We start from the raw sequence: 24837 nt of genomic DNA, 5'->3' as shown, positions 1-24837 counted from the left end.
CAATTATGCTGTAAGCTTAACTAAATCTGTGTGTTGGATAAATAAGGGTCTCTTGTGATTGTGATAACTTCTTTCCTCTCCAGCTGGCAAATATTGCTGACAGCAAGGATCATGTCTTCCCCGTAAATGATGGATTTGAAGCCTTGCAAGGGGTGATCGACTCGGTGAGCACTTAGTTATTTTTCTCTAAAATGTTCAAACAGCGCTTGTTGTTGTTGTTGTGTTGACAATAATACCAATAACACCATTGAGGAGTGCTACAAAAGTAATGTCTCTTAGAGGACCACAATAAATCATTTTGCTTTAATGTACTTCATGTAATCGCTCCCATCAGTTTATCTTTATTCGATTAGGCAGCAAACAGAAAATAAGACAAAATCGATTGAAATCACGATAAATGATTTCATCCATGGAGCCCGGCCAGGGACAGACTTCCAGGAAAACCTGCTGCGACTGTGACTATCCTGCTTTTGATCAACGCAGCACACGTCTATCCATATATGATCATAGCTTATCTGTATCTCTTAAGACCCCAACAACCTGCTTGTTGTGAGGGTCTGTTTTCACTGTTTGTTGAGCAGGGTCAAAGGTCAGACAGCTGACTGTCATCTGGATCAGATTTACATCAAACTGAAAGCTGTTATTTCTCATGTATGTGAGTCGAGCAGTGGGTCATAAATCAGACTTCTTAGTACTCTAGGTTACAGTTGGTATATGTTCCTGGAGAGCAGTGAGTACACATAAATCTGAAAAAGACAAATGAGAATAGACGGAAACTTCAAGACCAGAGACCCCAGTGTCAAAAGGTTCATTAATAGGCACATAAAAGTCAGAGGTGTGGCTAAAACCAGTCACTCAGCGACACAAATACCCTCCATAACAGTACCAGTATAGTCAAATTGAACTGAAGATGTGAGTGAGGACTATATATTTAAAAGTCTTCTTGTCCGTCTGTTATTTGACTGCTGGATGCTGAAATGTGTCTTTCCTGAAGAGTTTAGTACCATGTGTTTTTAAGCATTATTGAGTACTTATTAGCCATGTAGAGGCACTGGAATATGAAGATGGCATCTTGCACTTTAAATACAATGTTTCTTAACTGTTAACAATTCCACAGAAACATCATTATTTATTTGTGATACATTCAGTGTAGAAAATTACAAGACAAACACACTAAATAACAATACCAGAATATTATCCTCAAATTGCAATGAATTCACGAGTAAGGACTATATTTTCTTGTCCATCTGAGAATAGCTGGCTACTTACTCAAATGTGTTTTTCCTCTCCTCAGATCCTGAAGAAGTCGTGTATTGAGATCCTGGCTGCAGAGCCCTCTAGTATCTGTGCAGGAGGTAAGACAGATTGACATCACCCCATTTCATCCTCATTAGGCGACTTAATACATCAAGACAGTTGCACATCATAGTTGACCTTGTATGTTAAATGTTCAAATCTTATGGTAATCTTTCCATTTGCTACAAATTATGCTTGCACATTTGAAACAGGTGATGCAAAAAACATAACAAGGAATCATTTTGTGATTGATATGTTGTTATATGAGCAATATATGAAAACATATTAGCTTTAAAGCCATGTTCAGGCCAATACATGTACAGTATGTAATCCTAAATACAGTAACTTTACTTAAGTTTGGGGTCAAAAGGATCTAGTGATGAAATTCATGTCAGGTATCTTGTGAATAAATTCTAATAAAGAAATCAAAATTCGTGAGACATAGTTCTGCAGAACATCCATAACTGTAATATAATGATAATGGCATTATTCAAACAATATGCTGCAGCTTTAGTAGACACGATTAGACATTAATAGATCTGACAATAATAGGTCCCCAGTTTTCAGTTCATGAAGACAATTGATTAAATCACAATATAATGTTACTGTCAGAGACTTATTACGACATGTGTTGAGCATAATACTCACATGTGTTTGTTTCGCTCTGCCAAGACGACCAGATCTTGTTGAGAGTGTCACATATTACATGATGACATGTTTTCGTGTTAATTTAAACCAGATATATAGCCAATCAGTAGATGTTTGTGTTTCTCCTGTCTTTGCTCAGAGTCTTTCCAAGTAGTGGTGAGAGGAAATGGGTTTCTACACGCCAGCAACGTGGATAAGGTCCGGTGCAGCTTCCGCATCAACGACACCCTTACTAAGAGTGAGTTAGTGAACCATTTCTGAAAACATATTCCTATTTCATGCACTTTCAATGTCCTACTTTTATATTTGTTAGCTGTAATGTTCATAGTGTACAGACAGTCTTCAAATATATATCTTTCACTATCAATATGAATATATTTTACTCTTTAGTTGTGTTTTTTTTTTCTATTTTGAGATGTTTCTCTTTTCTATTTATGTCTGTTTATTTAATACTCTTGTTTAGATGCTGCTTTCCCACATTGGGATCAAAAGAGTTTATCTTATCTTAAACTCAATACACATCTACTCTAAGCTAACCACATCAAAAAAGCTGAGCACATGAGTGTGCATCTACATAACATAACCGTCCTTCCCGAAAGTCAAACACCAAGTCAGCCGCACAGCTGGAATCATCTGGGATCAAACAAACAGGCCTACTGGTGTTACTGGTTGCATGTTTATGTTATGAACAGCACACGTTTAATTTTACTGCCGGAAACATGAGATAAAGGAGAATAAGTACCACACACGAGGCAGAAGGAGGAAAAGGTTTTTTACTGGTGGCCTACTGTAATAGATGTTAAAACCACTTCCTACCACAAGAGCTTTAAGAGGTGCTGGGCTAATTACAAAGCACAATATTCACCAGCAACATGTCTGCTCCTCAAAGGGAGAGGTGGTGAACTTGCTTTTATCTTTTCAATCTGACGGCATGTGGGTGCATCCATGTCTTTATCAGTCTGACTGATATATTGCATTTTATTAGCCTTTTTTTATGCAGGACATTCCTGCTGTCAGCCTTTTTTGCTTCTATCCGAGTGGTCTGTTTGGAGTTTAGTACCATCTTGCATTAGGGTTAACCATATTTCTGCTTTGTCACGTTTATACGGTATTTTGTATGCATGATAGCGCACATGCAGTATGAATTCAATGACTACGAGAAGGCGCTGAAAGTATGACGATTGCATCTTGAAATTTAAATGACATTTTCACAGTATTAATTGTATTATTATTATTACAATTAATCAGAATCTAAATTAGTTTCAAGTGTGATAAATCATCAAACTTCCTGGAGACAAACAGCAGACATGGAAGTAATTTGAGCAAAACAATTTTCTTATGTCAATCCCATTATACTTGTATATTCCAGATTCATTCACTTCTCTAAATTGCTTGAACACAATCCTCTGGAATTTGGTCAGAGGAACTTTAAATGAAAAAAATGTACGCTCGCCTTCAGATAAATTGGCTATAAGGAAACTATTTCTCTTCTCTCTAATACTGTTCATCTTTGCTCTCCCCCTCAAGCCCCCTGTGTATACTTCGCAAATATGGTGAAAAGGTAAAAAAGAAGGCAGTAATATGTAAATGCATGTGTTCAGCAGATGAATCGATGTTTGAGTTTGTGTCTCCAGGAAAAAGTAGCAGCAGAGATACATTCAGGCGGGCTGGGATTTGGCAGGCCCTGTCGTTAGCTGGCCATTGTTTTGTTGACAGATGTTGCCATGGATAATATTTTAAGTTTAAAAATGGGACACAATACTTCAAAGATATAATGCAACATTGCTATTGTTGCTGAATAAAGATAGGAAGATTGGTACCTATCGCAGGCCTGTATGTTAAGTATGAAGTACAGCCAGCAGCAGCTAGCTAGCTTAGCTTAGCACAGAGACTAAAAACAAGGGGAAACGGCTAGTTTAGCTCTGTTTAAGCTAGCTGTAAAGACAGACATATGCATCTTTTTAACTTAGCTTATACATTGTTTATTTAATATTCACAAAAATGTAAATGTAAAACATACCTTGGTCAGGGTTGCCAACTTTGGGTACCTGGCTGGAGTGAGATTTTGATATCATGGGTTTAATTACACATCTGCGCACGAAATGACTGCTATCGTGTCAGTAGCGGGACTTTAGCATATAGGATTAGGGTTGCCAACCGTCCCGTATTACCCGGGACGACCCGTATTTGAGCCAAATGGGGCGTGTCCCGTACGGGACTTTGTTTGTCCCGGACTCCCGTGTAAAGGGAAAAATAAAAAATATGTTTCTGTTTGCGCGCAATGCAGTGTGTCTGGCTGCGTGCCTGTGTGTTTGTGTGCTGTATCCGAAGGGCGCTAGGACCGCTCAGTTGACAGGGCAGGGACAATGCTCGCACGTGAGTGTGTGTGTGTGTGTGTGTGTGTGTGTGTGTGTGTGTGTGTGTGTGTGTGTGTGTGTGTGTGTGTGTGTGTGTGTGTGTGTGTGTGTGTGTGTGTGTGTGTGTGTGTGTGTGTGTGTGTGTGTGTGTGTGTGTGTGTGTGTGTGTGTGTGTGAGAGAGTCAGTCAGCTGATTGATGGGAAAATGCTGGGAAAATGGTTGGTTGAAGGATAACATTAAGTCTAATAATGATGTACCGTGCATGTTCACATCATGTATACTTTGCATTACTTAATACCATTTTTCATATATTTTATTTTTTAACATTTTGGACAAAATAGCCAATTGTACATCGAGGTGCCCAGATGTCCCTAGTGCCCACCTATCCGATTTGAACATGCTGATGTACAATGTGATGTAGTAGCCTAATGCAGGTGTAAGTAAGACCATTGTGTTTGTATTGTGTTATAGGTATGCATAGTTTTCTATGCATTTTGAGGGTTTTGGGGGGTTTGACCCCCAAAACATTTTTCGAACCCTAGGGGCTGGCTCCCCCAAAATAATTAAATAACATAACCCTAACCTAACCCTAAAACCGAAATAAAGTAACAAAAAAAAGTAACTAAATCCGCCAGAAACCCGAAAATCTTCGCGCGCGCGGGGGACACATACATGTGTCCCGTTTTTCCATTTCTGGAAGTTTGCAACCCTATATAGGATATACATATACAAATACACAATATCGGACACAGACTACAAAGGGGCAAAGGGCACACCGTTTCATTCACTAATGAAAGTCAAACACATCTTTGTTTCCACTGTTTTATTGTGTGCCTGTCGCAATAAGCAATTAATTGACTTATCGGCTCTGGAGTGTTTTTGTTGGGTAATCTATGGTAGGGCTAACCCATACAGTGGTGGGCAGTGCTTGAATTGGAATGAAAAAGGTGCCAGTACTCTAAAATCAGCAACTTTTTCAAGTCAATTTTATATATACAGCCCACAAACACGAATTTGGCTACTATAATGCTGGTGGGTTTGTCTCTTTACTACTGTATATTTTAGAAAGGTTCACTGTACTTAACATTTTTTATGATAGGCAGCGGATATGGCTAAAGCTTAGTAAGGTCAATATTAACTGAAAATATAGCAATCAAAGTCTAGATCTTCTGCTGAAGACACATGAAGCAGAGACCTTTCAGGTGAGAGCCCCTCTGGTGGTGTTCAACATTAATGACAAGGAAACAAAGCTCTGGTCAGAAGCATTTTTTATAAAAAGCTTTAACAAAATTAAGTATTTCTGTACATTTTGAATGCAATCTAACTTTCCAACTCAGAAAACGAAAAACGAAAAAGTGCCAAAAGTCTTCTCACATGGCTGAGCTGCTTTGCAATATACTTCACCACTGAAGAATACAAATATGTATAAAGTAAACTATGATGCAATCTAACTTTCCAACTCAGAAAAATGATAAAGAGCATGAACAAAGAACATGTAAAAACAAATGCAAAATTTGCACAATCTAAAATGAGAAACTGTAACTGCAAGTAACAAAGTCTGAGCCATGGTAAAGAGTTACATTGAACACCAAGCTGATCAGATAACTCCCTGGTTGGTCTGAAGTCCTTCTATCTCCAGGATCTGTACAAATCGGCACATTATGCCAAAAGTCTTCTCACTGGGTGAGCTGCTTTGCAATATACTTCACATTGTTAGAAAAGGCTCCAGAAGGCCTTGGGGACATCAGTATCAGGGGCTGGAGCTGGACAGGCTCTTTCATCAGCACTTCTCCTTCCCTTTGCCAGCCAGGACCTCACATACTGTTCCGGATTGAACTGTCCTAGTGATGGTCCATTACATTTAATGAAAACCAGGCTGGACAGTCGGCTGACAGAGAGAGCATTCCTTTTTGCAGTAAGGATATCGTTCATGCAGCTGAATGCCCGCTCACACTCACTAGTGGAGACAGCGATGGTTCGGACTGCTTTCAGTAGAGGCTCCATGGCAGCAGGTGTACGGGATGCCCTGGTTTCCTTGTATTCGCGAAAGCCCTGAACAGTCTCTCTTCTGTCCACTTTCAGCACTTCGCACAAACGTAGCACCTCTACGTCCCCATACTGTACGTCTAACTCCTCTTCAGGCCAACTTCCAGGATGGATAACTTTCATGTCCTGGATTAGCTGATTGTCCCGGGCCTCCCGGCCATGTAATGGGATTTCTCTTGTGCTGACATGAGAGGAGGTTGTGGAAGTCATTCTGTGTCTCAGATTCATACCATACTGCGGAAAAACTGACCTGCATGAATCTGTACAAGCCTGCCATTCTCACGCAGGGCAACACCCTTGAAGGACTTCTCAGCTAGAGCTGTATGAACTGTAGTCATGTGTGGGCCAGGCATGGTGACCATGGATTCAAAAACTCGTATTTCTCGAGTTAAGAGCCTATCTGCTGTAGGCAGTGTCATCTCTCTTTTTTGGAGTTGCCGAGAGAGGTCGCTGAGCTCTGTGAGCGCATCGTACATCAGTCCCAGATTGCTGACAAACGTTGCAGATGTGAGCACATCATCCAGGCCCTTGTACTTTGCTCTGTCTCTGGAATCCCTGCTCGTGTCGTTTGCAGCATTTGTGAAGTGATCATGAAGCACTCGGTAGTTTTCCCAGACTGCTCTGACGCTCCTTTCACTTGAAGCCACCCAGCGGATGGACAAAACACGCCCTATCACCAGGAGACGCTGTCCGACTGCTTGCGCACACTGCGCTAACTGCCTCTGATTTTTGGGGGAGGCATGGAACAAGGAATAGAGTTTGTCAAAAAAGATCTGGAAATGATTGAGCCCTGAGACCTCCTTGACCACATCCCCAACTGCCAGCTCTAGACGATGATTGGAGCAGTGCCACACAAACATGCTTGGGAATTTACTACACAACTGGGTAGCAACGCCTGTTCTCTTCCCTAGCATGACTGAAGCCCCATCACATGCAAAAGAAACGAAACACTGACCTAAAAAGTCCTCGTTAAAATCTCTTCCAAGACACTCCATTAACGCCTTTGTGATGTCATCAGCCGTTGTTCCATCCAACTCGATCAGCTCCCAAAAAAACGTTTCGGGCTCAGCATCAGCTAATGCTGAGCGTAGACACACAACAAGCACCGTTTTACCACTAATAGTGGTAGATTCATCGACCAAAACACAGAGTTTTCTTTGGTTTTCTGTAATGTCTTTTGCCATTTTTTTCTTCAGCTCATGAGCTATGTGGTCGATGATTTCGCCACAGGTTTTATTGGAGTGCAAAACCCTGCCCACGTTCAGCCCATTCAGTTTCTGTACATTCAAATCAATTGGCATGTCTGTGAATGGCCGGCTATGTTTGCCAATTTTATATGCCGTTCGAAAAACTCTGATAGTGGTGTCTAATTCAGATGTATGCATAGACTGCACTTGATGTTGAATAGTTTCACGTGAAGCAGATGTAAGGATGTCAGCAGCTTTTACATGGGCTTGTGATTCTTTATGTTCTTTGATTTTTTTTCTCAGGCTAGCTTGTTGTTTGCCCTTGTCAACACCGAAATGAGACACTGCACACTCACCCCATTCAGTTGACAGTTTCAGTCCTTGTCCAGTGTGTATTCCCAAAGATTTGACATCTCTGCATATCCGACATCCTAGCTTCTTATCTTTAAGAAGGAGCCATGCATTGGTCTTGCAAAAATATTGTACCTGGTCCGTTGTCCAGCAGTCAGGTGCATCGCTTTGCCCGGTGTTGGTGGTGGCAGTTGCGCCAGCAGCAGCTAACGTTAGAGGCTCTGGAGGAGGCGGCGGAGCTAGTGCTAATGCTAATGCACTAGAACTTGGAGCAGGAGGATCAACCAAAGAAAGCTCCCCATCAGACACAATTTCCAACACTGGCACAGCATTCTCTGTATTTGAAGTTTCTTCCGGCGACGACCACTGTCTTTTTGCACTTTTATTAATCCACGCTAACATTTTAGAAATGCTAATTTGTGACGTGACTTGCTTTCCTTCTCTCGGGGGCGTGCTTGCTCTGTTCTATCACTCTACATAGCCACCCACTGGGTGGGAGTTGCACTGCATAAACACAACACACGTGCATCTAGGTATGTAAATTGTAAAGCATTAAAACATGGTTTTACTAACAGTTTTCAGTATGTTGTTACTTCGGCATTATTATTATTATTTTGAAACGTGTATTACTATTAAATCACGGTCAAATAGGTTAATTTTGACATAGTCGTTTCCACCACAGTATTTACATGGAGAAGATAAGCCCCGCCCCCTCTCCAGCACGTTCTGTTTGAATGACAGGAGTAAACAGCTGACAGCCGCTGTGAAACTCCAGCGGTTATAGCGATGAGAATGTCCGTTCGGCACCTCATGACGCATCTACTGAGTACCGGGCGGCTGTATATATATATATGGATGTATAATAAGAACGGCGGGAGAGTGTTGAGTACTGGCACGGTGCATGAGTACCGGAGTACCGCCAGCATGCCGGTACTGAGCAAGAAGTGCCGGTACTCCATGGGTCAGAACCAGAAGTGCCGGTACTGCGTACCGGTGAGTACCGGCCCAATTCCAGCACTGGTGGTGGGGCTCAAGTCAGTATTTGCAATGTAATTACATACACACTATATCGCCCCGTTGACAGTGAAACGCCATGCGTGAGGTTTAGATTATTTCCCTGTCTCAATCCAATTTGAACTGTATGAAATAAAAAGGCACAGTTGTCTTGTAGTAAATAAAAAGGGCTACCTGGAGCCAATCCTGCAATTTCCCCACAAGTGAAAGAGTTGACATGCTGAAAACCCAACCCCTGCAGGGGGGTCTGGGGGGATTCTCCCCCAGGAGATTTTTTGAAATACTAACATAAAATACACATTCTGGTACTCTCTTGAGAAGAAAAATAAATACATCTATTACTACACGACATATTTAAATGAAGCTGAACCTGCTGCTCCTCACAGAGAGAAGAGGGAAGAGGCTGTGTGAATGACTTTACATTGTGGATAAGGGTGGATAGCCCCCATTGTTCTGTGTGTCAAAATTGAAAGACAGCCCACACACCTATCAATCATCAAACCGTGGGGTCTTATTTCATTACGTGTTGATTTCTATCAACACGTAATGTTGTATCGATGTATAGAGATGTACTACAGCAAAAGTATTCTCCGTCGGGACCTCCTTGCAACAACACCACGCCGTTATCTTGATTCTGATTGGCCAGAAGACATTATCAAAGATGTTCTATTGAGAAGACGATCACTACGTGACAACAGTTTTCAAAACTGTTTCTAGTCTTCGGTATTCTTGTTTTGGCGTGAGAATAGTTTGGGCAGCGTGAGAGCGTGAGATTGAGAGTGAAAGCGTGTGTCACACGCCAGATGCGTGAGAGTTGGCAACCCTGCCTTGGTATATTAACTGGTTTCTGTCTCTCCTCGCCTTAATAGTATCCAGGAAGTATCGCTCCCGTCCAGGAAATAGTCAATCATGTGTAAAACCATGTTTAAATATTTTTTTTTGTAACTATAGGATGTTATTCTGCATTATATGTTCCCTTTGGACGGAGTCAGACTAGCTGTTTGAGTTTTTATGTTTAGCTAACCATCGCAGGGCTGTAACTTCTTTGTTATTTACCGACAGTGGATTAGATTTTATCAGCTGGCAAGACAGTGAATAAACCAAACATTTTTACTTCTCCATGAGAGTCTGGAAAATGCAAACACTTCACCATAGGCAACTGTAAATTGACATTTGACCCTCTCAATACTCTCAGAGATTGAACATCTCCCATCATTTTAAGCAGTTACTTCAATCAACTAAATGGTTAAATGTTGACTCTTGCTAGTTCGTCTTGTCTACTCACTGTAAAACATTACCTCTCTTTGGGGTAAGAGAGCAAACAGTCCGATAAAACATCCTGACATGAACTCTAGATGGTTTGCCAGCATTTTACCCTCGAGGGGATTAAACAGTGGAAATGTGCAGAATCAGCTCCGACCAGCGCATTACTGGACTCTGCTGGAGTTTGACTTTTAGAAGACTCAGGCCTTTTCGTCATGCTGTAAGGCAATTCTGAGTACAAGGTTGATGCAGAGATTAACTCCGAGTAGGATTATCTAGACAAGTTTTTGGCAGCGCTGATCGCCCAACCCACACCCATCCACTCCTTGCAGCGTTGTGGTTTTAAAGAAGAGCGGTCGAGGCCCATGCGGCTGCTCGTGTTGATTTCCTCAGTTCTGGGGTATGCTCCCCTCCTGCCAGGATAAACAGACAGGCTTGGCAAATGATGTTTGTTAGAGCTGCTTTACTAAAAGCCAGCTGGATAAGGAGACGACTAGATTCCCCTGAATAATCAAAAGCTGTGGTGGTGTTTCTGAGTGTCATACAGATGTCTTTAGACAGTAGACAACAAACAAGAAACAAAGCAGAAACGCCTCTCTGAGAGACTGTGTTTATCGAATTACAGTTAGAGATGTGACATAATTTAACAGTAAACAAGTGTTTACTTATTAAATTACCAGGAAGCTATATGTCAATTATCACTCTATAAACGTACGCTGATTAGGCTAAACAATAACACACTCTGAGAGGTGATTCAGGACATGGTTTGTGGTTAAAACGGTTTCAGGAGCTGTTGTATGTCAAGGAAAACTACTGAATGTTTTTCTATTTCTTTCCATTCTTCTTTTTCTTTAGTGGTGAAGCCCTTGATTGTGGAAGATACATATCTTCTCTGCACTGCACCAGTACTTCAAGATGAGGGAATGTAAGTATTTTAATATGTGAAAATGTATGTGAGTTCTCATATGACACCAGCTACTCATTACAGTTGAGACATTACTGCTTTTGTTTTTGCAGGGCAGCAAACCTTTATGTCAGTATGAACGAAGGTCTCAGTTTCATCTCCAGTTCGGTCACCATTACCACTGTGGGCTGTGTGAGTACAATTTAATGTACCAGCTTATAGCTTTGAAGGCATATTATAGTGGGTAATGGTGCATTTAAACTGGTAAAAAAGCACTAACAAGTAAGGATGCTGTTATCCAATACTCAGTATCAGCATCAGTCCTATACTTTCGAAATGATTGGATATCGGAGGAATAAAAAAAGAAATACAAGCTGAAACTTTCTGAAACAAATGTATTCTTATTCTAAACTCTCAGGTTTAAACAGAAAGTTGTATTTTACATTTCATTGTGAATGTTTAAAAATGGTTGACCAATCAAAAAAGCTACAAAGGATTCTGTGTGTGAATAGTGTAATCAAAGAGATTTAGCAGTATTGCAAAGTGAGTCGGGTTGCAAGATTTGTACTTAGTCCTTTAAAGAAGTAGTATATTAGTTTCAGAGTTTAAACATAATGTTAATTAGATTGCCATACATTTGTTTGCATCCATACAAATGTATCATAAGCAGCTTAAGTTTTTAAGAAAAGAAAAAGGACATGAGACATCAGACTGGTATCTGTATTGGCAGATACTTAACGTTGCAGACGCAAATCAATTTAAGTGTTTCAGTAGAAGCTGAATCACAGTCATCATGTACTGATTCCATGGAAGATAAAACCAAAACCAAAAGATTTCTCCCCAAAACAAGCATTACGCCAAGTGAAGTGGTTGACGTTATGCTCTGAATGTTGAGAGAGTCTGTGTTGACGTGTCTGTCTCTGTCACAGTCTGATGGGACCATCCTGGCCATAGCGCTGCTCATCCTGATGCTGCTCCTGGTCCTGGCTCTCCTCTGGTGGTTCTGGCCTCTCTGCTGCACTGTGGTGAGTTCTCTTAAAGGTCTCCTATTATACTCTTTTTCATCAATATATAATAGGTCTCAGATATATACAAAACATGTCTCTGAAGTGTTTGGCTCCAAATACCAAACAGATCATTGCCGCATTACCCATAATCCCCTCTGTTTCAGCCCTGTTTCCAAAGTGCTGATTCTCTGTCTGTTACTTTAGATGAAAAATAAGGAGCCACTCCCCACGCCCCTCTGAGAGAGATTTGGTTAAAAAGAACACAATAGGCGCGTTCACACCGGAGTACTTTTCCCATTTAGTTCCGATAGTTCCTGGAATTTTGCGTTCACACCAAAAAGAGTACTTAGTTCAGAGAACTTTTACCCCCATTTTTAGTGCCTGCTAGAGAGGTGGTACTATCCTGGGGAGAAAAAAGTACCAATTTCTGATTGGCTGGGCGAATTGCAAACCACGGTCCGTAAAACTCGCCATTTTATTTCCTCGCATCAGCATTATTAGCATTAGCCCAGCGCACCAACGGAGAGAGACTAACTTATGGCAACAAAAAAAATAACATGGGAGCGGTGGAGTGATGAGGAGGTGTCGGCGTTCTGGCGATTAAGGCTTCAGTTGAAGTTGAAGCCTTTCCCCAACTCCGGGGACTTCCGGCCGGGGACATCGGGTGGCAGTATACGCCGTGAAATTGTTTGCAGCCTGCCAGTAAAGCCAGTAAGAAGAAGAAGAAGTGACGTCAGCGGCTTCATTTGCGTAAACTTCCCTCAGGGAACTTATTCCGGTGTGAACGCGATCTGCATTTAGTTCCATGGGGCTGGGCACTAAGTACGGCAAAGTACTTGGTGTGAAAGTGGCTAATGGTGCTCTCGGAGGAGATTCAGGTGATAAGGTGATTGGCTAATGGTTACCAAGCCAAAAAATTATTATGACATCATAAAGTGTCCAAAATCTGATCAGCTCATTTTCAGACAGGTTTTTATATAAATGGATCAGGACAAAAAGAGAGAGAATCTTTTTTCCTGAAACTTTCAGAGTCTCTTTACACAGAGGGAAGGGGACACATGTTGATGTATACAAGACATTAAAAAGTGGATTTTGCACAATAGGTGACCTTTAAACACCAGCACACATGCTGCTCTACAGATATCTTCTGGTCTTCCCTCTTTAAAACGAACAGATGTAGATGTAGGTAGCTTCAAACACTTATGGAATGCGTTGTTTCTTGCAGACATTTGGACACAGAGAAATGTCTTTTCCAGGTTTGTTTTGTCTGGCTGACGCCCTCTAAGGCATCTCATTAACCTGAATATCATGACCATGGTGAGAAAGTTACGGTCGGTGTGGGTGAATGGTCTTTTTGAATTCCTGCAGCTGAATTTAGTCCACAGCCAGACGAGGTCAAGGCCATCCTGTGTTTAAGTAATTGTGCTGCTGTAGAAATAATTTGTGTTTCCAGAGGTCACAGCCGGTGACCTCCAAGTCTCACCTCTCGGTATTACTGTAGTGTATTCACTGGAGGACTATAACTGGTAAAAATAAATACGTCATCAGTAATAGTTAGAATTGTCAGCTGGTGATGTGGAAACCAAAGCTTTAAATACCCGGTTTTGGTTGTTACTTTTTGGTCGCAAGATAACTCGTCATAAATAAAAAAGGTTTTATGATTAGTATATTTATTATGACAGCCATCTGCTCTAGGTACAGTAAAACGAGGAAATGCTTGAGGAAAATATCTTTGCCAGTATTTAGACAGTGGTCCTCCTGCCAGCATCGCAATATCTTACATTGACGCTCGCTGTCAGAATCTGCATTCTCCTTCAAATGAAAAGCTTGGAGTCTCTGCAAGATCCAGTCCAATGTTTCCAGCGCTGGATCGGGAAAGTTGAGAGCTGCCAAACAGAAATGTCCGCTTTTACAACATGGCTGTTTCGTCTATGAAGTTGCAAATTCAAGTCTGTGCGGTGATTCTGTTTAGGAAAGCGATGCGAGGTTACCATGGGGATGGTCTGGTGTGCCAGGGGTTGGAGAAGCGCAGAGGAAAATCCCAAATAAGAATCAGAATCGCATTATTTGCCAAGGGCATTTAATGTGAAAGAAACGGTCTCTTTTTATATGATGAAAAACACACGGACAGCTCATGTGAAGAAGGGGAAAGACACAAGGGCATAGTGCGGACTAAACTGTATGTTCAAATATAAATGTTTATGTGATATTAATCAGCTGCAGACATATGTATTAAGTATAAATAGTACTATACAATTTCATGGATAATATTGCTTCTTATAGAACGGAAGAGCAAACAATACAGTATTTATGAGCATGTAACGGCCCGTCCACACAGCGGCGTGCGTTGAAGCTTGCCGGTGGGCGTGTCTGAAACTCGACCAACAACCAATCACATGAATCTCCCGCCCCTGACACACAAGCAGCGGTTTGATTGGCTAGAGCTTGTACTGGCATATGATTCGATTGGCTGACGCTTCTGCCGAGGCGTCAAAAGTTGAACATTGCTCAACTTTTGCAGCGAGCCACGCCAGCAACGCTCCGCGTCGCTTCCCACAATGCAGTTCGGCGAAAAGTGACGTCACCCCATTCAAAGTGAATGGTGAAGCGTCAATGCACGTCGCTGTGTGGACGGGCCGTAACGGCCCCTACACACGGCGGCGTGCGTTGCCGCTTGGCGGTGGGCATATCTTGAGCTTGGGGAGTCAACGCGAGCAACAACCAATCACATGAATGTCCCGCCCCGGACATACAAAGCAAAGCATTCATGCTACATCCATGCTGGCTAAATATACTGTCTATGCTTGCTAGCTGTCCATTCAAATGAAGTACACTGGATATAAACTCCCCAAACAGGCGAAAACCTACCAGTGTCACCCACTGTCTCTGCCACCTCCCCCCATGCCTGGCTCCTCCGGTTGTATCCCTGTATGTAAAGAGGGACTGGTCATATACCGGGTGATTCCCTAACGCCACGATAATTTTCTCCTCAATTTTTTGACATATGGGAAATAACTGCGGTCTGGCTCTCCCAACATACACACGGTTTGATTGGCTAGCGCTTGAACTGTCAGATTTGCATACGCGGGATTTGATTGGCTGACGCCTCCGTCGAGGCGGCAAAAGTAGAACATTGCTCTACTTTTGCAGCGAGCAGCGCGAGAGAAGCTACGCTTTGCTCTCACAATGCAGTTCGGCGAATCGTGAGGTCACCCCATTCAAAGTGAATGGGCAGAAGCGTTGAAGCGGCAACGCACGCCGCCGTGTGTAGGGGCCGTTCTTTCCTTCTCCGAATCAACAACCTCAGGCCAGCAAAACAATCTGGAAAGCAGATTTCTGTGTCAGTGCATCGCTTTTGTGAAGTAGAGATAGGAAAAAACAACTCCTTAGCCATGTGTTGTTGTGTAACCCTCTTGTTGCACACGGAGGATGTCATAGTTGTGACATGCAGATCCTACGAAAAAACATTTGATAGATGTGTGACTTTTCATTGTTTTCTGACGTATCACAATATTCCACCAATGCTATTTTCTTTTTCCCCCCTGCACAGATCATCCACGAACCCCCGCCTCCTGCGGAGGAGGAGAGTTCGGTAGGAGCGCCATCGTCATTGTTTCTTGTGATTCCAGAGAAAAGCTCATTATTAAAGAATTAGACAGCTGCCAGTGGTTAGGTCGTGTAAGTCCTCAGTTTATCCAGACATTCGAAACCTCTATGACCATGTGGCATAATTCCCTTCTTGGCAATAAACTCAGATTTGACTCATTTGGTCATTCATTCAATGTGAGTTAACGCCCTTTTAGAACAACAGTGAAATCCTGACCCTAAATGCTCATTATGTTGCATGTTTTCAATGCATGTTTTCCAAATCTCTCTTAATCTGGAGTTATTTGGACTTAAAATTCAATAAAACTGACGAATAACATCAACACAATCATGTCATTAAAATACATTTTGACTGCTAACACTCAAAATGCAATAAGAGTAGGCTGACATGCAACTGTGGGATGCATCAGGCGGCATTTATTTGCACCAAATATAATGAAAATAAGGTTTAACTGGTAAATCTATTCCAAAAGCAGACTCGAATAACAACCGAGGCCTCACATCCTGCTAGATTATGAGTCAGACTGGGTTTAATAAAGTACTAAAACATAACAAGTTGGCTTTGTGATTTCCTCTGATCCGGAAACCAGCACAAAAGAAGAGATTTGAGTTAAGAGGGGAGAAAGAAGTATTTACTGTTGACCAATTAAAGGGCATTAATAGTAGCTCATGTACCCATTCATGTAAAAACAACACATTTCCCTTTTATGGTGCTTTAATTTTTAGCTAGCTAGACTGTCAAATGGCTTAATTCTAATTATATCATAATAAAATGTACTTGCTGTCACTTCTCCACAGGATGATGAAGACTTTGAAGGCCCTAAGAAGAAATGGCCGACGGTGGATGCATCCTACTACGGAGGAAGAGGAGTAGGGGGAATTAAAAGGATGGAGGTGAGATTCAAAAGGATAGGAACCATAGAAGCAACATGCTGAGATGTTACATGTTTATCATTTGGGTTGCTGAAAGCATCTCTAGAGTTGATTGATTTAAGATCAAAACACTTACAAAAAGTTTAACGCTTTAAATGAAATTCACTTCACTAATTGCCCTTCACTGAAATTAAGCATGTTATCGATATATTTCAAGGACAGATTCATAATCATATCCATCTTGCTAGGTGTATTAACATTTCCTATAACCGTGATATTTAAAAAAATAAAAAAAGTATTGATATCATGTTGATATGCCTATGTTGTAAAAGTCCTTTTTAAATCAGTTTTAACTTTGGTTAGGGTTACACACTTTCTTTTCACCTCCTACACATACACATGTGAGCGTAACTAATTAGCCAACAAAAGAAATAAAGCGCACAATCAACAAATATAAAGATGACTAATAGCATTGCTAATTATTTTCAAACAAATGTGCTATAGATATCTCTGTCAGATTGTTAGCATGAATAAATTGGCCACGTTAGTTGTTTAGTTGAAATTGTTACCGCCCTAATAATGAACCCTTTTTCCCCTAAATGTCCACTTACGTACAACATTAGATGTTTTGAATGATACGTCATTCGACCCTCCTTATGCTATATGATCAGGTCCGCTGGGGGGAGAAAGGGTCCACCGAAGAAGGAGCAAAGCTGGAAAAGGCCAAAAATGCGAAAGTGAAGATGCCTGATCAGGAGTATGTGGACGCACCGACGCGGGTCCTCAACAACGGCATGCAGAAACCCCCCGGGCCCAGGAAGTGGTACTCACCCATCCAGGTACGAAACCAACAGAAACAGCCAGGAGGAGGATGCGTTTGGTCACATGCTCTTTCAAACGTCCTCGTTGACAACATCTAAAAAGGGCACATACATACAGGATTCAAGATTCAAAGATTCAAAAGCTGAATCGTACAGTAGATGAATGGAAAATGGTAATATCTTAAGTCTCAGGCTCTTGCTTCAGTGCAGCTTACAATATATTCAAGACATAAAAGGAAGAAAAGACAAAGATAGTGCAAGAGAGTAGTGCTAATGCCACAACGGTGCAAGTGAAGATGGATGGAGAAGTAGATTATGTACACGCAAAATTGAAAATATAAAACAGAATGGAAAAGGAAAAAAGTACACTAGAATTAAGTACGGCTTATTGCAATACTTGTAAATATGTGGACTGTAAACTGATATGTGTGCTATCAACAAATAATAAGGACTGATGAGTTTCAACTGCTCAACATTAAAAAAGCAATGGAGGAGGATTTGGGAGATAATTGTTTGAAGAAGTCAGGGAAAACAGCTCAGCTTACATTTCATTAATCAAAGCATTCATGGTTGTTTAATAGCATGCTGAGACAAATGTTTTTCTTTCTTCCAGCTGTAAGCATGTGTACTGCATGAAGTGAAACATCTGTAACAAATTACTCCATGATAATGTGGCTGAGGATAGAGTTATTAACACGCTCCAGGGGAATTAGCATGAGATGTGTTAAGGTATTAGTGCTAAGGTGACTATTGGCACACAGTCCCATCCTGCAGGACCAGCAGGGGTTAAGGGAGTCGCTGTGAAGCCAGCAGTCAGCGGGGGATTGATAATAGGAACCAGACCCCTGTTGGACTGACCTCCAGGGAGCGGAGCTGCACAGCCAGCAGTTCTGTGAGGGAAAACAGCTGCCCTTATCCTCAAAGTATTTACTCTTTCAAAACTATGAAGAGTCTGCTCACAATGAACTGAAACCCATTTAGTTGGTCACTGTGAAGTGGCTTTAGCGATTGGATAAAATGGGTCATTTCACTGCAGTTCGGTGAGGTTTAGAGCTGTGACCAGGAGAGAAAACAAATCGATTGATAGCAGAAACTGCATCTTAAGAATAAAGGTCCTTTACTTTACTTTATTGCATTGGTTTCAAAGTTCGATTTCTTCTATTTTTCCTTAGAGCAAACTGGATGCATTGTGGGTGCTTTTAAGAAAAGGCTACGACCGTGTGTCTGTAATGAGACCTCATCCGGGTGACAAGGTAAGAACAACTCAAAGCTGCACAATCAGGCATGAAGCGTGCATGCTGACATCAGACCTGGGCTGTGTGTCAGCATTTGGCAACGGACAGGATTATTTTGTATCTGAAAATGTTGAGAAAATGAACCAGCTGTTAGCAATGAATTGTGCACAGCGTAGAGGCTCTTGGGAAAACCTGCGGTGAGTTAGGATTTAGACTGAATACAGTGCACTGCAATGTAAAGACGTCTGGGGAAGTCATTATGAAAATGTAATTCTTCACGGGCCAGCTGTAGCAATGTGATGACCTGTACAGTTGGCAGCTGATGTGAAGTCTGAGACTCTGGGATCTACAAGTCTGAGGGAAGCCTGCATATAATAATGCCTAACCCACAAGCGTTTATGTACTGCTCCATCTTACCCTAAGTAAGACATGGTGATATAAGAGCAGCAGCCATTACCCTCAAAGTCAAAAAAGATTAGCAGAAACTTTCACATGTTTTGCCAACTGTACATTTCACATATTTCCTATACTAAATGTAGTCTGGTTCAATTGTGAATGTATAAACAATCCTAAAAAGCAATGTCAGCTGTTAAACACAGGCCTTTAATAGTTTGGGGAAAAGCTGGTTTTCTATTATTTTCCCACAGCTGAATAGCACACAGCTGCTTTGACACTCAAGAAGTCAAGAAGAGTATATAGCTGAATTGGGAAGGATGTAACTCATGTGGTCATGGCTCAGAGAAGTCATTGTCAAGTGCTGCGGTTTTAACCCACAGGAACACAGGTAGAGGAGGAATAACACTGCCCCGTTAACATTTGATTTATTTGAGATACTAACTATGATATCTCAAGCTGATGTGTAGTTTGGCAATGTGCTTTAAACTACGCAATAGATGTAATCACATATGTCTATCTCAGAGGTGCCCAGTACGTCGACCGGGGGCAATGCTGGTAGATCGCGAGTCATTCAAAAAAAAAAATATCCAGCTCCGTTAAAATAGACAAAACAGGTTTTGATCCCTCCTCCCTGCCACATAATTCAGGAGTTTACTTGATTGACAGAAAAAGCGACCTATCGCTTTCCAGTCTGTTCTCCCAGAATGCAAAGCGATACAAAATCAGTCAAGTGCCGGGAAACAAGAGACAAGACAAACAAGAGACAAACAACAAAATGAGACATGCCACTTCCACCCAGAATGGGAGGAAGAATATTTTGTTGTGATGTCACATTCAAAGGTTATTTGCCTTATTTGTAAAGCAAGCGTCGCTCTGCCAAAGAAAGGTAACATGGAGAGGCATTATCGGAGTGTTCACAAGGCATATGACAGCGACTTCCCTCCGAGTAGCGAGTTGAGAAAGAGAAAGGTCATGTATTATTGCTACACAAATATTATCTCGCAGTCTTTAGTGTCGCCAACTCGTTTCTAACATGCAAAAAGACAAACAAATGTCGGTGTATTTTTGATCTTTCCAATCGAGACGAGATCTCTCTCTCTCCCGTCTGTGCGCGAGGGGGCGGGGCAGTTTACACACACAGCTGCTACAAGCAGCAACACACGGAGGAGATGGCGGAGAGAAGCGCTCCAAGGTGTGGTTAAATGTTACCCGTCTTGAGGTGGACAATGCTCGTTGCCAAGAGAGTTCAGCATGTGAGGGCGGTAACACGAGCAATGTGTCTAAACATTTATCAAAAGTGCACCACATCCAGACGGAGGAATGCACCGGGCTCGACTGTTTCTAGCAGCTCTGTAGCCCCCCCATCCACGAGTAACGTTTCCACGTCAGGTGTTATGTATGCTAGCAGCAACACACGCAGTTAACTACATGATACAAACATGGGTTAATGATTAGAGGAAACTGAGCTACTCTTTAGAGTACAAGTTTCAGCTATTCTGTTCACAGTTCTGTCATCAGATTATTTAATACGATTTGTTAAAACATTGTTGTTTCTTTTGATGTGAAATATTATTTATTTAATTTAAATAAAAAGCAATGTTAGTTTTGTAAACAATTTGTTAAGTTAATTTATTAATATATGTATTTTTGAATCAAGTATTCATCTTTATTGTCTTCTTTGTTAGTTTCCACATGCCTTAAACAACCTCAAGCTAAATCTAAAAGTTGATGGCTAAACAAGAGCGTTTGAGAAATTGTGCAAGGCATACAGTAATAGTCCGAATAGTCGATTAGTCGTTTCATTAATCGATAGATTAATCGATTATCAAATTAGTCGTTTGTTGCAGCCCTATTATCCCATGTTTAAATAAAACGTGTTATTCAGCAACCCTTGCAATTTGGGATTTTATTTTTGGGTGGTAGACCTCGGTGAGCTGGTCATTTCAAAAGTAGCTCACCAGCCAAAAAAGTGTGGGCACCCCTCTATCTGATGTGATGGTGCAGACAGTGCAAGCCTTAGAAGTAAGGGATACACTGACTGTATGTCATAGAATCATACAGTGTTTTGAAGATGTCAGACTTTGTAAGTGTTCATTTTAACATGTTTCATAAACTAGCAGACAACAACATCTTACTAACTAAAATCTGATATGGTACCACAACGTGTTGCGTTACAATAACTATGGGTTTGGCTATGATTGAAACTTTGGCATCATGACATTCTCCAAAAGTGCAATGTACAACAGAAGTGGACAGCAGGAAACGACTTAGACATACAAGAAAAAGGAAATACATTTGTGCAAGTAAAAATTCTAATTAAGTAGACTATGGAAAAAAGAAAAAAAGAATGTTAAGTTAAATAAAATATTGTTTATTGTAATAGATGTAATAATCTCTTGTTTACTTGCCAAACAGTCAGCAAGGCCAGTGTGTCTTGGTTCCAGGTCACATGCAGTTAGTATTTGACATGAAATGCTCAGATGATGTAAGCAGGGAAGCTGAGGCCTAATGGTGAATCACCAGCCTTGAACGTGAAACTACTTTACTCTCATTGAAACAATGAAATTATATTCACAGTCACATCCCTTGCTTTTCTCCCCCAGTACACTCAGTCCATCTAACACACCACTCTGTAAACTGAAGTGCACCAGAGAGTCCTCCACTCCATTAAGCTCTTCATTAGTGCACTGGAAAAACAGCACGGCTCTAGCATCCTTGATGATTCGCAGTAAACAAGCTCACTCTGGTTGCAATTAGGAGACTCTTGTCAAAGCCCTGCTTTTATAACTTCCCCTAAATGAATGCAGTGGTGGGAGGGAGGAGGCCGGTTGCATGCCTGAGAGAAACTAAAGTCAGGTTCCCGTCATGTGTTGTAAATATCTGAGCCTCTCAAAACTAGTGTTTTCAGTAATTAGTGAAGGAATCAAACAGGGCACATAGCAGGAACAAAAATGCATTAGACATCTTTAAACAATTCTCTATAACATATTTTCATCAGGATTGACAGACCTTTTGGGTTTTCTATCAGAGGCACAGAGCAGCGCTGTCATCTCTTATCAGTCCAAAGCTACTCCCTGATCCTGCAGCTGCTCCCAGGGCGGAGCGTGTTTCTGGAATATGATCGTCTCTTTAGCATGACCTCACATTGGTTTGGACAGGGGGAGAGTGATGGCAGGTTCTTTTGTCAAGTTGAGTAGAGCCCACTAGCTAAACCTAAAAGCTTTAATCAAGAAATACAGCATTCGTAGAGGTGTGTTTACATTAAAACATGTAGGTGTGTGTGGACAACTGGAAAGACTTCAAGTGCGAGTCACAGAACCATCTGCTGGATTCATCAGTCCATGCGAATTGTGACAATATGCAGCAAGGGACATTTTTATATCTTCAATACAGCTGTGAAAGAAGAAAAAGGTGTGTGTTATTTCAAGCAGCAATGACTTTTTCCAAGATCCAAGACTATGAGGTTAATATTTCTGACAAAAGAGGTAAATGAGAAGCCTACAGAACAGTTAAACGATAATGTATCCCCACATATGGTTGTCTGAATGTGAATGGTGACTAACATAGTAGACCTACAGATTATTTCAAAAGATATCTGATAATGTATACAACCTTTGGCCTTAGTGCCTATTGTTGTTTTATGTTATTCGTTCCCATTTGTACTTGTATATGACATGATATGTACCTGCCGCCCATCATAAAACCTCGATTCCTTTGCAGGAGATATTCGGTTAAATATAGGATAGATAACAAACTGTGGTGAAGAGAATTTAAAATGTTGTGTGGGGATAGTTAGAGTGACTGAAATCCAAATAAAACCCTCTTTTGGATGCCATATGCTCATTTATCCTCAGGTTCATGTGTGTGCCACTGCTGTTACATGTTTAGATGCTATGTTTAAAAAATCTCCAGTGGGAGAGAAGCTTCTTCTGGAGGGAACTTTGGTATTTTAGCCTTTGCAGACCATTAACATGCACTAAAACCTATAAGACACACTACAGGAAAGGGAAAAACCCGAAAAGCATAATAAGGCCCTTCAAAGGAAAACATAATGACATCTTATTTTATATTACATCTTTGTTATGTCACTAAATGTTCCTCTAAAATCTGTTTTCGAATTTCAGGGCAGATGCATGAACTTCACCCGCATGAAGTCTCCCTCTCCTGCCTACCGAGACTACAACCAGCACCCATCTCCCATCTACAACCCTCCCAAAAGCCCCCCTCCCCCGCAGGGCACCCTCCCTCCGAGCCCCAGCAGCCCCCCGTCATCTCCATCGTTCTCCAGCCTCCCACTGTTGCCTCCCACCCCTCCTCCCACCTGCTCCCCTCCCAACACGCCTCCCCCCTACACGCCACCTCCTACCCGGGCTCTTCCTCTGACCAACCTGTACATACCTGACCCTCCAGCTCTTCCTCCCACCCCCCCACCCTCCGCCTCGCCCACTGGTTCCCTGCCTCCTCTTCCTCAGGCACTTCCTCCGGGACGCGCCCCTCCACCTGCCCGTCCTCCACCTCGCCCCGGCCTGTAAAGCTCTGGGAGCAGAGGGTGGAGAATTTTAAAGTATTTTATAAATGATATTGAGTCCCCTCAACAATCAGCACATGACCACCCTTGATTGTACCTGCGAGGACCTGTGAGCGCGGGCTTTTGCCTTCCTGCCTTGTGAAGTTGAAGCAGTGAGGACTTGTTTTCAGCTGTTTGTCTACAGCGTACACACGAAGACTAACAGTGCAATTTCTGATGCTTGAATTACACAGACATTCCCTAAAAATGAGGTCATGCAGGCCGGCTGAAAGACATTTGGTTCATGGTCCTCGGAGCTGCTGCAGGCCCTGTTGTCCCCTGCATGCGCACGCACGATTGGACGAATCCTGAACAAGCAGAGGAACAACAGCTTGAACTGAAGCCTCTGTACAAGGAGGAAATTATGTTCAAAATGATCATTACACTAAAGTATGTGTCTATAACATTTCCTGATAAGAGATAAGAGACTCAAGTTGCAAATGTTCCAGATACAACACATTTAGGATGACTTAGAAGATTCTGAAAACACACATTTTTGTACTCTTGAATGTTGAGCGATTGCATGCAATAATGTTTAAGTTGTTCTTTTTATAACATGTCTACCTTGTTTTATACAACATAAATGCATTTTTGTTGTTGTTTTTAATTGTCGAGTAGACATATTTTTGAGGTTAGCAAAAATGCTGTTCAGCGTATTGAAACAGCAATGCAACCTATTTTTATGCCATAGTAAACATTGTGGGTCACATCTGGGCCTTTTTTGTGCTCATCATCAGAGTAAAGAATGATTTAAATTAACCTTACCAAGATGATTGTGATCGCTGCATATGCTCCACCTATTATGTGGATAAAGAGTCAGGGAAAAGCTGTGCATTATCTTCCACACATGGCCTCTAGCAAAAGGTTTTATCTAAACAATACTTTTGATATAACCATGTGTTTAGATATAGATGCTTGCGTGTGTGTCAAATAGAAAGAGTCTACTTTACATATTGTGACAGCCATTTTAATTCACTTAAACAGAATCATCTGTTTTCTTGCACAAGGTGCTTTTAGTTCCTCCAAGCATGGAACATGATGTTAGCAATGCCGTCTCATGGGCCATACAAAGTCAAGTTTAGATTAAATAAAAGTTGATATAAGATCAGAGGAGTTTCTGCTAAATTAAGTGCAGATTGCAATGGCCTGCTCCTCAGAGTCTTGAATGTCACGGCAAAACTCAAAGGAACGTTTTCTAATTTCCAGCGATACAGTCGAATACTTTGTTTGTCTCCTTCAAAATGAAAGTAAACAATTTAAATGTA

The 24837-nt window shown here is 41.5% G+C and overlaps 1 protein-coding gene across 1 annotated transcript in view; it reads left to right on the top strand.

The window, feature by feature from the left end:
* The window catches only part of antxr1a (ANTXR cell adhesion molecule 1a), a 35361-nt gene extending 10524 nt beyond the window's left edge, over positions 1 to 24837 (top strand). Inside the window, exons 8-18 of the mRNA XM_034238174.1 lie at positions 84 to 164; positions 1295 to 1355; positions 2084 to 2182; positions 11019 to 11088; positions 11181 to 11259; positions 11997 to 12092; positions 15625 to 15666; positions 16479 to 16574; positions 17225 to 17392; positions 18547 to 18627; positions 23130 to 24837. Of these exons, the coding sequence (XP_034094065.1) occupies positions 84 to 164; positions 1295 to 1355; positions 2084 to 2182; positions 11019 to 11088; positions 11181 to 11259; positions 11997 to 12092; positions 15625 to 15666; positions 16479 to 16574; positions 17225 to 17392; positions 18547 to 18627; positions 23130 to 23537 (1281 nt within the window). The 3' untranslated portion in view covers positions 23538 to 24837. The remainder of the gene's footprint in view (positions 1 to 83; positions 165 to 1294; positions 1356 to 2083; positions 2183 to 11018; positions 11089 to 11180; positions 11260 to 11996; positions 12093 to 15624; positions 15667 to 16478; positions 16575 to 17224; positions 17393 to 18546; positions 18628 to 23129) is intronic.

The sequence above is a fragment of the Gymnodraco acuticeps genome, unplaced genomic scaffold, assembly GCF_902827175.1.
Source record: "Gymnodraco acuticeps unplaced genomic scaffold, fGymAcu1.1, whole genome shotgun sequence".
Taxonomy (NCBI): domain Eukaryota; kingdom Metazoa; phylum Chordata; class Actinopteri; order Perciformes; family Bathydraconidae; genus Gymnodraco; species Gymnodraco acuticeps.
This window is presented reverse-complemented; position numbering and strand designations above follow the sequence as displayed.